At 39.1% G+C, this 15,891-nt stretch overlaps 1 protein-coding gene across 6 annotated transcripts in view; it reads right to left on the bottom strand.

Annotated features, from left to right (window-relative positions):
• Positions 1–15,891, bottom strand: part of LOC105696114 (glutamate receptor ionotropic, kainate 2) — a 332,137-nt gene that overhangs the window by 188,529 nt on the left and 127,717 nt on the right. For all 6 annotated transcript variants that reach the window (XM_012418304.2, XM_012418303.2, XM_023433910.1 and 3 more), the window contains one exon: positions 1,725–1,879. In XM_012418304.2, the coding sequence (XP_012273727.1) occupies positions 1,725–1,797 (73 nt within the window). In that variant the 5' untranslated portion in view covers positions 1,798–1,879. The remainder of the gene's footprint in view (positions 1–1,724; positions 1,880–15,891) is intronic.

Below are 15,891 nucleotides of genomic sequence, written 5' to 3'. Positions count from 1 at the left end.
GTAAAACGTCGAGCTCCGATGGCCATTGACACACGTCGTGTCGGAAGTGGACGTCGACAATTGTGTTTTTCATTGAACAAATTGTAACGTTTTAAAATGTTGAGAGCGGAAGAAAGATCTCGGAATATATTTGCGAGTGAGAGATTCAGCGAATTCGCGCAACTACCGATTGCCGAAATCGTTTAGGTTAATTTAAATGTTAAAGAAGTCTAGAAGAGTTACGTCTTCGAATACCATTGTATATTTAATTAGAAGCCTCGTGAATAAGTTGCACGAATTCCCGTATTTCCCTCGTAACTATATATTGGTGGAACGTTCCGCGGTTGTAGCCATCCAACATACAATGTCCATCTCGCAAACGACTTCTAGCCCTAGCCAAGAAGATTCCAAATTGTCTTCCTTCGTTCGAGCATTAAATGAGCCGCTCAGTGCACACATTGATTAACTCCATAAAACAAAAAGTTGAGATATGCGATGAAGTAATGTAGATTCTTTTTTAAAAAACGGTATATAAAATTAATAAGAAAAAATAGCCAAAAAATAATCGTCTGCATTTTATATCGACAAATGTTTTTGCAGGTATTAAATTTCCTCCCCTATTCCTGTATGCCAAACCTTTTGTTCCGTTATGCTTTTGTAAATTTCGCGCCCATTTATCAAGATTACGACTTCTTTTCCTCCCAATCGATGTGTTTGTTCGGGAATTTGTACCGTTGCAATCAGATGAATCCGACAAACACGATAAACGTCTTCTTGCCCCAGACTTTCTGCTGATAAATCGTATTGAAGAATCATTACTGCTTTCCACATCCACATTGTTATTAGTTTCACTCATGTTGATTATAACGGTATAATATTTAGTTCTTTAAAAACAATCAGGGAGTAAGGTTGAAAAGACCAAAAATGATGTATTCCGTGTAATATTGGTGAAGTATACGGTAACATTCAGCGAGAGAGATCACTGTTATACTAACTACCGTCTGCATTGCACTTCTTTCTATCTGTTTGCTGATGCGATTTTATTACTCATATTGTTGAAAGGGGGAAAGCATCTTCGGCTGTTTAAAAAAAAAAGCGTCGATGTACGGCCGCAACGGATAATCCAATAATACTATACTGCCAGGTATTCGTTTACGATTTACATTAGTGTATGGAGTTAATCAAAATGGCTTCTGAAATAAATTACTTATTATTCAATGTCCAAAAAAATTTTGCCGTTTAATGGTGTTAATCTCTATTAATCGGGAAAGATATTATAAATATAAAAAGTTATGACTATACCAAGTGCTTTGACCCCTAAATTTAAGATTTTTCAAAAAGTGGAGTTAGTCGATGTGTGCACTGAGCGGCTTAAATGACCAAACTCTCCATAATCGACCGAGCTCCTTTTGTCTTCTACAGCCGTATCTGTTTAATAAAGTCGCTCGCTGATTTTCTTTTAATTACGGTCTCCGAATGTCCTCCCGAACTGGGCGGCACTTTGTCTACGAACTGCGTGCTTTATCTACTGGCCGAAGTCGTTTCGACAAATTTATAGAACCAGTTGGCTCCATCATTACCATCGCGGTAGATTTACCTAGCAGTTAATCAAACTAATTCCGGTAAAAGCTCCGTTCTCATAGCGCCGCTGAGTAAGACTTATCCTCCCATCGAGTTTGTCCAGCAGGGAATCGGCCGTTTCTTGGTCGGCACACATTTAGGAATTATAAGGAAAAGGTACTCACCTATCCTAATGACATCGGGAAGAGCGGCGGCTCGAGCGAAGAGGAGCACCAAGAGGAGCCACCTCGCGGCCATTTTCGGTTCCGGTTCTCCCCAACGCCACCTCTTCCGAGTCCAACTTCCGCCTCTGGTCCGCCCTCGAAAGGGGGTCACGCCACTGGAAAACAAGATGACGGGAGCTTCATTAAAATGCAACTTGCACCTTGCGCCTGCGCGCCTACTCCGCCGCACCTCCTCGATCTGTTAATGAGTGATAAAAACAAATAGAGACGCATGACTTTTCTGCAGACCGACCAACTTCGCTTCTGAAAAATCGACTCAATCGGATGAAATGCGTGTAAATTATGGCGATAGCGTTTGAGTAAATGTGATAAACACAAATAGAAACGCATGACTTATCTGGAGACCGACCAACTTCGCTTCTGAAAAATTGGCTGAACCGAATGAAACGCGATTAAATTATGACGGTAGCGTTTGAATAAAAGTGATAAAAACAAATAGAAATGCGTGACTTTACTACAGACCGACCAACTTCACTTCTGAAAAATCGACTCAATCAGATGAAAGGCGACTAAATTATGGCAATAGCGTTTAGTAAATGTGATAGAAACAAATAGAAACGCGTGACTTTTCTACAGACCGATCTACTTCACTTCTGAAAAATCGGCTGAACCGAATGAAACGCGAATAAATTATGACGGTAGCTTGAAAAATCGACTGAATCGGATGAAACGCGACTAAATTCCCAGATAAAAATTCATGATTATCATATGATGAGGAAAATCGATTTACAAGCAGTTTGCAGGCCACTTTCTGCATGAAATGTCTGCAATATATGTACGCTGATGATATAATAATAACATCAACTTTTACATGTGTATGTAATAGAAAATATGTCGCTTGATTTATAACGTACAGAAAACTTGCACAAAAATGCAGTTGTAATGAACCAAATGATGCTTCCTACAACTTCATTTGATGAAACTTAATTGCATAGAGAATAGCGCCCTGTCACTTCACTTTAGAGGAATAAGTGTTATAATTTCGGGTTTGAAAATCAGTCCGACAGCCGAAGTAACGGTGGAACCCATTGAAGATATGTTATGAAATGCAGTCATCCTTGGCTCACTTGGCGTCCTCCGGGCACAAAACTGTTCCATAATGCAGGTACTTGTCTTGCAGAAAAGGAGGAACACAGTCGCGGCTTACATATTCTCCGTCACTGCATGGACGAGAATGCATAGCTCCGAGTAGTAAAATGCCCCTATTTGAAATGATAATGTAAGATAAATGTAAGAATGCGGAACCAAGTTTTCCTGAGTTGCACACAGATGCACAGAAAAAATCGCATAGGACCGAAAAATTGACGAAACACAATCGCTGAGCTGATTCTTAGAAAATATTCACTGGATGCATGTTAATTATTTGAGCAACTCTTCCGAAATGCATGTACCACATTTACCGACCTGCGTGATATAGCTGTGATTATAAAAATCAGATATTATTATTTTGGTATACATTCGAAACTCGCATATATTGTAAATTGCAATGTATTTGCATCTCTGTTACGACTAGGAAGAAAACGAATCCACATGCTGCCACAATGGTGCTTAAATTGAAAAAATGTGGAAATTTAAAAGATTGATGGAAACACAATCGCGGAGCTGATTTTTAGAAAATATTATCTGGATGCATATTAATTATTTGAGTAATAATTAAGCATGACTCTTTCTAAATGCGTGTACCACATTTACCGACCTGCTTGATACAGCTGCGATTATAAATGTCAGATATTATTATTTTCGTATACATTCGAAACTCGCATATATTGTAAATTGCAATGTATTTGCATCTCTGTAACGACTAGGAAGAAAACGAGTCCACATGCTGCCACAATGGTGCTTAAATTGAAAAAATGTGGAAATTCAAAAGATTTTCCTAAGCTTAGTCGGATCGTAGAAATACCGCGATATTTTTATTGGGTAATCCTGTACCTGCCGGTTCTTATCCTCTACTGCAAAAAAGGACATGTTGGAATCTCTACTCGAAGGGAAAAAAACATGAGAAATATGAGTGCATTAACACGCGTGGATTCCTCTCTATAGGTGGAGGAAGCGTGGTGGAAGCTGTAGGGCATTCCATCCCCAGAATTTTTCCCGGTATCGAATTCCATGGGAATTCCGCACGTATTGGTATTAATAAAACAAAAAATATGCCTACATCATAATTTCATATTTCATGCTGATTAATACTATCGCGGAAATTTGGACGCGCATTCTTTGAGAATTTTACATTTCCTCAGGATATTTCACATTTTGCATAAAAGGTGCTTTATGAAAAAACCAATAACTTCAGTAATGAACGTTACGATGACACACGGGTCGGAAATGACGACATAAAAGAACAAAATTGAAGCTTAACATACTACTAGTGCGTATCAAATCAATTGTTTAATTCACGTGGGTAGCTTATGGCGTATTCAATTTAATTACCATCAAATTTGTTTTTTTGGGGTGTGTTACAGTGAACAGAAAGTAGGAGAGGTCACGTTCATAAATAGTAGTGGTTGCTAATCATAATCAAATCATAAACCAAAAATGATCAATTTCTACACGATGGCATTTACTAAAGAAATATATGGGCAAGAGCTAACTTTGCTACGGTTACGTTTAAACTAAATTTTTAGGGAAAAATGAGATCTTTTTTCAAGCAACCACCGTTTTCATACAAAAATATTTAAGAAACCCAAAATATTTCTGTAATAAATATCACATACAAAATGGAAATTTTCGGTGCTTTGTTCTGCCATGTCAATTTAGCGCTCCCGAAAAGGACGTTTACATGTATCGACCTCAGCGACGCGATTTTGTTCGTAAACAAAATAAACATTTTTTTTCCAGTACTCTAGTTGTTGCACAATAAATGCTCATCGACAGATATTTCACTTAATTTGTTATTTTTGAAAAAAGAATTCTCGAACGCAATTGTTTTTCAGGCATCAAGGTGGTGTAACCCCTTAAGTGAAATTATTTTCGCTATTAGGTAGATTTAATGCGCTAAACGTAGTTTTATCACATAAAACGATAAGTTGACAAAGGTGTTGATCCCGCCCCTTCATAAAAGCGCGAAAATTACCTTGAAAGCGACACCAGCTCTTTTTGTCGAAAAAAAGCCATGGAAAAAAGAAAAGGAAGGGAGTGTCGGAATTCTGGGTCGTATGGCACAAAATTTTCCCCTGGTTTGGTTCCACCATGTAAAATGCCCTCCTTTGTCAGCAGAGCTCGAGTAAAAGAATTTTCATTAATCCGTTGGGTTGGGAGGAGGAAGGATTGATTTGAATCCCTTGGCATTCGAATGGATTCCCACTTCCGGCGTTCGCTCGCCGGCTCGGATATCCCGATGGACTTCAAGCAGCAATTACACGAGAATTCGCTATAGGTCTGATTTCACGGGAGAAAAAAGGTATCGTCGATTTATTGCCACCTCGCTTTTTCCGTGCCTCTCTCGTACCTACGCTTGCGCTTCTGCTTACGCCAAATAATGTCGTACTTCTGGAAACTGGGTCACACGCATGGTTCCCATTCGAGAGTCGGTATTACGTCCAATGAAAAAGCCGCGTACACGCGGAAATGCGAGCGAGGGATCGATTATCGGAAAATCTTCCGAGAATTTAGCCAAAATTCTGCCTCTGCTTGCCACCGGGCTGATGGGAAAAAATATTCATCCGACTTGACGGGATTTCGTTGAGCCAAATTGAAGCTCCTGTTGATATCGTTGAAAGTAGATACCATTGAGGGAAAACGAAAATCCTTGACTCGAAATCCTGGATTTCTGTAATAAAAATGCGAACGTTCGAGGAGCTTATAAAAAAGGTGACTCGATGAAAGGTAACGTCTGCGGAATGTAATTGTATATCGCGCTTACAAGGCACTTGTATGCGCTTAAATGCGTATTTGGCGCGAAACTCCACCGAGTTTCTTGATGTTGATAATGGTTCTTTCCTGTTTGAAACCGGAAACCTAAATGTTGGGATGATGGACTATCTAGGGAACTGCAGTTTGTGTCAGTGAAGATTATTTCCCCAAAGAACCATGTTAAAACAGTTAGGAATTTGATAAGTAGGGAGCGCATTTTCTTGTAATTGCGCACATGCTACAGATTAGGATTAAAAAGTCCGGACAACATAACACTTTAAGTTGTGGAGCTGCACCACCTGTAGGGATAATTTTGCTGTGTAGTGTTAATATTTTACATGAATACCACCCATCAAACACACCCTCGGTGTTAACAAACTCTGCCAGATACATTTATATTAAGGCAATATTAATTTCAGTGCCTTTTCATTATTCCTTTACACGAAACAACTGAAACTTTTAATCATAAGTGAACTTAAATCGGCTTAAAGTTTTCATTGTCCTCCCACTGTTTTCATTTGAACTTTTTACATAGAGCACATCGTCTTTAACTTAACCACCATCTATTTTTTCAACAGTTTCTCTTTTCAAGTTACAAAAAATGTTGGAAGAATACTTGGCAGTTTCGTTAAAAATTCTTTCTTCGAAATTCATTTCCAGACCGATATTTCGGGATAATGAACGCGCTTTGGCCATGAAATTCTCAGTTTCGACTAACTCCGACTGTTCAATTTTCTCGGTTTAAAAATGTAATAGGCCAAAACTGCCGAATTTCATGATATTCATCTGTCTCGTTGAATGCACGGAAATGAAGGGGGCTACTGTAGTTTAGCTTCGTAAAAAATCGCAGTCAAGCGAAAGCCACTACGCTGATTAACTTAACACATTCGCGACCGGGAAATTTTTTCCGTTTCAAATACTGAGTACCGGCGAAAATAATGAAATTCTTAAACTGGTTGCCGCAAACTTGTATCGTGTATCGTTAAGGACGTGATTCACGTAAGCGGTAATCAGGAATAGAACTTGAAAAGACGTGAATTCACGGCAGCGGTCGCGAATGTGTTAAGGAGTACTTACACACGTTTTAACATAATCCAACGGAATATACTTGTGTTGGAATTATTAGGACACATATTGTACCGCTTACATTAATAGCAAAATCTGCAACCCCATAGGGAATAACCTAACAACTTTACTTTCACTTTCGAAGAGAGCCTGGCAATTTTTCGACTACTTTCTCAATGTGTATTTATATCGTCAAAACAACTGAAGCAATTAGAATAACGTAGTACAACTACTACGTAAACGTCCCAACGTAATATGTTAGGTTTCATTGACTTCTTTTACGAGGTGATGCTGCAAGAAGGACGAGGGTTACGGAGTTACTGAAATGCAGCCAATCGATCAGGCCATTTGGTGCTGGTCCTAGAGGATGTGGGTAAAGGGGCGGGTCAGGTAGGGTAAATTAACGAGGCTGACAAGGACATCTTTCTCTCTGGCCATCAGCTATAGACTAGATAAGACCGGTCCATAGAGGGAAGGGAAGGCGTTCCTTTAAGGAATCCAACGGATTAACCGTACCAAGAGGAACTCTTCGACACCTAAAGGAGGAGGAAAAGACTATGACATATCATTACCCAGCTCTTGAACATCGATGCTTAACACTAGATCTACCAAATCCAGTCAAAATGACTATTTTTAAGAGGATGTGAAAGAGTCAGCCTACATATATCTGAGAAGTCAAATCGTTTGGGAACATAATCTCCGAATTGGATGAACCGATTCATTTCAAATTTTACCACGTGAGTATGGAGGCCCTAGAGCAGGTCCTGAAACTCATAAAATTTCATTTTTCATCCAAATTTATTTACTTATCATGGATTAGAACCAATATATGGTGTGGTCCGGGCACGTTTTCGATATTTCACGCTTCCTAGATGCTTCTAGTTAGAAACAAAGGGTGACCTTACTTTTTTGGAAAATTTCACGGCAAGATATTCTTTTGACTCATTTCAAAGAGTCTCTTGATATAATACCGAACCCTGAACAAAACGCTGTGACCAGATCTTGAATAATGCGACACGGCAAATTAACAGGGACCTCAACCCTACTGGGAGTCATAATAACTTCTCATTCCACTTGCCCTCCTTCATTCTGTCCTGTGTCAAAGTTGCAGTCCAAAGCGGGTTTTTTCGACAAATCCCAACAAACTAGGTTTCTGCCCTAGGGGAGTAGTCACGGTAGTAACCAGAGATGAGTTGGGAGATTCCTCACGGGCAGGGTCGCGCGATCGCGTCCTGTGCTGCCGCCTGGTGGTTGGCGTGGGCTGTTAACGTACTTGCCACCTGTTACCCCTCAGTCACGGCACAACGGATCTCTGCCAAAAATGAGTTACAAGTATATATCGCGCCCCTGGCTGCGATCCAGCTCCCGGATTGGACGAGACCAGGCCCAATCCTTGGGCCCAATCTTGGCCACGTTGGTCCTCCTATTTCCCGCTATGACATTTTGTCAGGATTGACGGAGAAGAAACGGCGAACAATCATTTTAATTATATTTTATCGAGTCAGCATTTAAATGGATTTCTGCATACTTAGTGATATGGAAAATACCAGTTGAGCCAATTTAACGAGATCGATGTACGATTAATATTCTTGGCTTTTAGTAACTTATTCGCTGTCTAATCTCAGACTTCCTGGATTTTTTTGAATGTTCTTTTCGCCTGTTCTTCTGTGCCCCTTTCCAGGTTTAGGGGGATCACAACAGGATTCATTTCTTTTTTTCAAGTCATTATGGATAGTTCATCGCCGCAGATCTTGCTGGACTTGCTGGTAAGAAATGTTAAGTGATGTTAAACGATATATGTTATCACAATGATGAGTTGGGAGCAGAGATGAGGAGGATCCCTAAATTGGGCTGCCATTGGAGGGTATCAGGTGGCAAGGGTGTTAGTCGTTCACATCTTCCACCGAGGAGCAATACAGGACGCGATCCCGCAATCCTGCCTGTGAGCAATCTCCCAACTTACCTCTGGTAGTAACAGTTTTTGAGGGACATTTTACAGATAATGGTACAATTGTTCCCATTATCCTCATCGTTTCAGCAGTGTTCGGAAAAAGAAAAGGTGCTGAAGAATGAATCAACCGATGCAGTCCATCATTAAACGTTTAGGAGTCTCTTTGCAGTCATCTAGAGTATAAAAAATCATGACTTTAGATCAATTCTTGAGTTTTGCTTCGATTTCTTTGTAATCATTGTACAAAAAGAACGTGGAATATGCCACTCTGTAGAATACTGAATATAATACAATACTGCTGACAATATCAATATAAGCATTGGTAACATGGATTCCCTCAAAGACATCTTCGGTGTACAAAAATTTAGCCAAATACATTTACAGTAGCTCAAATTGCTCCCTTCCCATGAAAAACTCAAATGAATTATTTTTGTCAAATATAGCAAAACATTCATTCCATTAAAATCCCAGCTAAAATCTTTTTGCCAAATATCACAGTACATTTGGTTTCACGTATGTTGCATGTACAAGATTTCCTGCTTCCTCAAACCGAAGTTTAATATTAAAAACTATATCGAAACAAATATAAAAATTAAAAACCAGATTTGAAAACAATATTTTATTTGGCGAGCACGCGACGTATACTCCTAGCATGAAGATGATGATGAAGTTTCAAATGATTGAAGTTAAAGTACAAATAATTTTCACGTCGCCTTAATAAGTTTATTCAAATAATGAGGAGTGAGAAATTGAGGTCAGAAATTATTCCGCCGGATTGCGAATTAAAGTTAAAGCCCTGAAGATCGAATATTGTCATCACGGCGCGACTCGAGTTGAGAACTTACGCTGTGGAGTACTCAAGGAAATGAAGACGAGGATACGGTAACTTATTTGCAAAGAACCCGGAGGTTTGGAGCGGGCAGGATCGCATGGACATTGTTAAAGAGGAAGTAAGTCAAATCCGTTTGAGGAAACTCTCGGTCCATGAGAACAATGGAGCGTCCTCCGGCTGCCAAGTGGCACGGGATCTGCCAGTATACGATTGTCCGGCCACGAATCTGGAAAGCATGCTATTGCCCTGTCCATTCATCAACCGAGCTTGGTCCGAGCTAGGGATTTAACAAAATTGAGGCCACATTTTTAAATCCTAGCAGTTATGCTGGTCTAACGCGCACGATATAGACGTCATTTGTCTGTAGCAATACTTATGATAAGAAAAGTCCAATACCTAAACTTCGAATGTGGTCAACGAACATGGAAAGTCGAGGAGTTAGGAATAAAGTAGGAAAGTAGTTTTATGCCTTTGTGACTTTTATTATTTGACGATGTCAAAATTAGTTTCATGATCCTAGCAGTAAATATTGATATTTATTTATACGCCATTTAACTTCGGCATCATGCGTTTACATCAGTAATGCTAATCGAAATGCAGAACTGTTGGACGAAGTCACAATAGGTTGATGGACGAGAAATTGGAAATAAATTAGGCAATTAATCTTGTATATTTGTGACTACTTATTTCGAAATATTAATATTAATTTCAGGATTTAGTTGTTCAATATTTCTATTTGTTTAGAGATCATTCCAAATTTATTTACAGATCTGATTGAGAAAATCTAATAGCTAAACGTTTGTCAAAGAACATTGAAAGATGAGGAATTGGGACTAAACCAAGAAACGTATTCATGTATTTCTTATTTTCCAGTATAAAGATTAGTTCCAAGGTCCTCTCGTTAAATATGTATATTAATGAAAATATCTCTACATCTTAAAGGGTAAAGTTAATTGGGATACAGAGTTCCCTTAAACGCTATAAAGATAAAATTACTCAGTCAATTACTTTTAAAATTGACTCTTTAAGCGAATTAATTGAAAATATTGTGACCAGCAGTTTTCATTATTCGCACGACTGAACAGAGTTGAAATGAGTAATTAGTCTGAAAGTTTGACACAAATAACGTTCGCGTTTATACACCGAACTTCATCTACTAAATGGGATTGCTCGAAACTTTTGCAGTTCATTGTTGGAATTAATATACCGTTCAATTCGTATTTTCCTGGCAGGGGTACCTACTGAATGTGATTTAATATGGACCAGTCTTAAAAACTATTTCCAGTTATTTACTTCAATTGAAATATTGCACATGACAGTCTAAGTTTTTAATCGGTAAATATTGTATCAACACAAACATTTTGACGACAAATTTGGCTTAAAATATTATCTGCTTTTCTCGATATCTGTTCACTGAAACCACTGGGTTTAATACCAACAATACCTTCTGTTTAAATAAAATTTTTTTATCGAGTTAAGCTATCAAATGTTAATAGCTGAACGATGCCATTTTATACACAAAAACGTTAACGAATTAAATATCTTCTGTAATTGTTTGCACTTTACCGGCTTGAATGCGTTACTTTATACTATCGGTGAAATATTTCCCATTAAGCTTACCTTGCCTTTACTGAATAATACCCTGTTTTGAGTTCGAGAACCCTGGGAGCATTTCCCATTAAAGCGTAATAAAGGTAAGTGGAATTTCAAAGAGATAAGCAGGACATTTTCGATTCCGTCTGTAGATCAATTTCCCACGTCGGTCCTGCATGTAAATACCCAGCAATATCCTTCGACTATCTACCACTTCAATTTGCGAAACGATAACCATTTGTTCCCACAAGGTATTCGATTTTCCCTGGCAGGAGGTCGTTGACAGAGGAATATCTATCACGCACTCCGGCGCCTGTCGTTCGTCGTGAGAAGACTATCCCAGATTTCGGAAACGCCACTTCCTATTCGCCCCGCTGCCCCTGCTATGCATCCAATTCTCTTAAAGCGAACGACCTGTAAATCCACCAGGAAATTCGGAAACGAATGCATTGAACGTTTCGAGCGTGTCAAGTCCGCGGATACGATGGAAAATTCGCAGGACCTCTAAACACCTTTTCGTTCACCCTGGTTTATGTTCTCGCGAGAAGTGGAATACCAACGAAAGAAATACAGCACGGCTTGCAAACAAATCACCCTTCGATAGTATTCAATTGGTAGCACCTAATTTTCATGGAAAATTATGGAGACTCCTAATCATAAAGTGGTATAAGGGAATACAAGTCGACCCTGTTTTAGGGGTCCATGATCATCGGATTTTCGCCGATCTTGTACCAACAATGACTCTGCAGTCAAATTTTGCCATTGCAAATTATCATCTGCTACCTAGTCTGCTAGTCTATTATAGGAGAAATATCCTGCTACGCATCCAATTCTTTTAAATCGAACGACCTGTAAATCCACCAGGAAATTCGGAGACGAAAGCATTGAACGTTTCGAGCGTGTCAAGTCCGCGGATACGATGGAAAATTCGCAGGACCTCTAAACACCTTTTCGTTCACCCTGGTTTATGTTCTCCCGAGAAGTGGAATACCAACGAAAGAAATACAGCACGGCTTGCAAACAAATCGCCCTTCGATAGTATTCAATTGGTAGCACCTAATTTTCATGGAAAATTATGGAGACTCCTAATCATAAAGTGGTATAAGGGAATACAAGTCGACCCCGTTCTAGGGGTCCATGATCTATAGATTTTCGCCGATCTTGTACCAACAACGACTCTGCAGTCAAATTATGCCATTGCAAATTATCATCTGCTACCTTATCTGCTAGTCTATCATAGTAGAAACATCCCATTACGTATAATATCCGTGGATCATCTCTGCACGTTGCATGCCTTAACTGCAAAATTAAAAGTATTCTCTGTTATTTGCATCGATAGGAAATGTTCTGGTCACGTAGTATCGGAAGTCTTACATTCTCTGAAAGTATTGCTAGTACTGTTAGATCAGTGAAAATCCGAAATCCCTGAGTCTCCGTCTTGGGGCCACTTTCTGGGGAACCGACAATAGACGTTATGTCCCCCTATTCTACTTCGTGCTCCTGTCTTCTATCCTATGTTAGAAAGAACTTGCATTGGCGTTAAATTCAGGTAACCTCTACATATTCCATATTGGTCCTTAGATGTTAAAAAATACTTGTGGGTGTATGTTCCATGAACAGGGGACATTTTATGTGCGAGTAATGCTCGAGTTTACTCGCAGCGTGAAATCGACTTGCGAATTACGGAAGCATCGTGCACCCTCAGCGCTTCAGCGCCTACGTGAGAAGAGCTTCGCATGCAGGAGCATGAAATATATGAAAAACATGCATATGAAATGAATCTGGTGAGCAAGATTAGGATGTACAAACAGAGAAGCGCATTGAAGACTCATACATGCGAAGACACGTGGATATTTTACAGATAAAGAACAGACAGACTTCCTCCACCCTGTTAAAAATCATATTTTAATTTTACAACATTTTTCTTGGATATTTCATTTAGACATGGTATACTAATTTTATAGCATATTTCCAAATAAAATGTTATACATTTAATATATGTATGGAATTCAAATGGGTTCCACAGGTGCCACAATCAGCGGACCATAATAACTTACGAGTATCGAAGGCGTCATGTAATTTCCATCGATTCGGTGCGTACGCGGGACGAATTTCGCGAGCAGGTGCACGGAGTGTGCGGAACATGTATACCGAATGAGAAAAAATCGATGGGATGTGCAAACAGAATCGACGCCAGAATGGCACCTATCCATGGTTTATATCACACAGACAGAAATCCAGACCGCGTTCCACCAAGTTACCCGAGTTGCTCGGCTTTGCCTCAAAGCAATTCCACGGGGCGGAATGCAATCAGAAATAGGGCGGAAAACTACTAGCCCTCTTGGGCTATTGATCACAGAAACATTGAAAAACTATAGCTCTACTTCTGACAGGCTATACAATGCACCCATCCTACTCGTCCAGAAAATCACGCCAGATAGATATTCGTTAGTATTGCGACGAAAGTAGACAGGACAATCTTTCGAAATATAGTACGACGGTATTGTTACCGCTGCTCCAATTGGACTAGATATACTGGTATTAAACGAATTGCAAACAATTAATTTTCTCTTATATCATATATTAATATTCGTGTAAAGAATATATTTGCAAAGTCTCTAATCATCTCCACTTACTTTCCTTTGCAAACTGCGAAATTCTTTTGAAACGTTTGAGGTATATTTGCATCTTTCAATGTTACACGTACAAAATTGGAAATTATGAATTCCACGTATAATAGCACATGTAAGGAGGATCATGGTTTCGCAGCTGCAAAATTTAAATGCAAGAACTATATTGGAAACACTAAAATGTACACCAGCACTAGTGCCTTGTAGATGTGTAAACTATTGATTATTTCTGTTGCACGTCCAATACTCATTGCGCGAATCGTTCGTGTCGTGGCAAGCCAATAATTAAAAATTCTCTAGGCAACTCGATCAGTAAGTTAGTTATTGAAGTTTCTCGGCAGGGATTGCTTGAACATACGAGATTAGCATGACGGTAGGGCAGCTTCTAAATTCAGTAATTGGTTCTGCGTGCATGGAAACGGTTTCGCGATTAGATTTCGCCAGTCGATCTATAATGTAGGTTGAAAATAAATGAAGGAATGGGACTTGAAATCAATATATGCATCGCCGATACAAGGGAGTCGTAGATAGGGCTCCTTCGATCTTGGAATCCGCAAAAGTGGTCTGTTTCCCATCCGCGACCCAGGATAGCAGTTCCCAGCAGACTGTTACTTATCCAAATGCAATTCAAACAGTTTCGGATGACCCGTCATGCCCACATGGGAGAAACCACCTGACATCTGGATTAGACATTCGATAATGAATTTATGCGAGTAGTTTAGGGTTAATCAACCTCATTTAGCCGTGGAGCATCTCTGAAAATGAGATGATCGAATTCCCGTGACGCTGAAACGACCGAAAGTAACTGATACTTATTAAATTTTACTCCAAACTGAATGTTCGTACACGGTCGATATTCAAACAGGCAGGTGGAATTATGTGCACCTGAAAATCATATTCGCACGGTCGCAACGCCTCCAGCTAATTTTCAGCTAATTAAGCACTATTTTCGGTTCCTGGTAAAATGGAATTAGTCCTTTAAATATGAATCGACAGCGAATCTCGTTTTGCATCCAAGTTATATATTCAAATTTTAATGGTGGAATCGTCCATAAAATTGAAGATGGCATTGTGCTGCGCGAAAAAAAGGAAATTATTTAATAAATGAAATCAAATCCCCTTAGTAAAACAAATCATTGATACCACGTGTTTTAATTTGGATTTTGTCCTTTAACATAGTACTTTTAATTACATTTAGCACATTTAATACAGAGTGATAATACAGTTTAATACAAAAATGAAAGAATATAGATGTAGACCATACACAGGCAAGTTCCTTTTCAAGCCTGAACATTTTATTTTCCCACCTTTCTTAGCCAGTTCCAGGATCATGGGAGTGCTAATTGACACCGTAGTTCTACAGTTCTTTGTCAGAATAATTGTATTTCGACATAGAAATCATTTTTCCTTACTTCTGCTTTTCGATCTTACGTAGAGTCACTGATGACTATCCTTTTGAAATATAAACCACCTCACGATACAACATTACTATATCATTCGGCGCGATCGTACATACAATAAAAACAGTAAATTGTAATAGCGAGGGACAAAACCTCGTCATGATTCCTCCAGAACAATAAATATCTTATATAATATTAACATAACACTCTATAGAGAAGAAATAGATCAGCGTATATGTCAACTGATTATTATGTGGATAAACTTCCTCACCTTAAGATGTTCACACTTTAGAATATAGCTAGTTTAAAAATAACATAATTCAATCACAACTTAACGTTAATTTAATTTCATTGGTATCATGTGATATGATTCATGATCTGTGATTTCGTCTCGTCAAGATGTACCAATCCTTACAAGAAATGAAGAAATGAAAAATAAATGTTGGCGCATCATCGTGCAGTATAACTTTAGGATGAAAATCAATTTTGCTGGAATTAAGAGAAGTCTTTACCAAGAAACATTCAGATCGCCGCTTGTTATTAATCTCGCCTAGAATATACATTTTCCGCTTAAAATTAGCGCGAGACGCACTCTGGCCTCTGCGCTCAGGGTGCCGAACACAATCTCATTTGTATGTCCGTCCAGCATAACACAATCCGCCATATTAAATGCAAGTATATCAATCTCAATTGGCTTTACGGGGATATCAGGACCGAGCGGTTCCCAGAGGTGCCACAACCCGCCGATTGAGGGGAATTTCAATCAGCAGGAATTCCACGCGTG

Source organism: Orussus abietinus, unplaced genomic scaffold (assembly GCF_000612105.2).
Source record: "Orussus abietinus isolate OABI.00-Male unplaced genomic scaffold, Oabi_2.0 scaffold51, whole genome shotgun sequence".
NCBI classification, from domain to species: domain Eukaryota; kingdom Metazoa; phylum Arthropoda; class Insecta; order Hymenoptera; family Orussidae; genus Orussus; species Orussus abietinus.
Note: the sequence above shows the minus strand (reverse complement) of the source record. Positions and strands in the feature narration are given on the sequence as shown.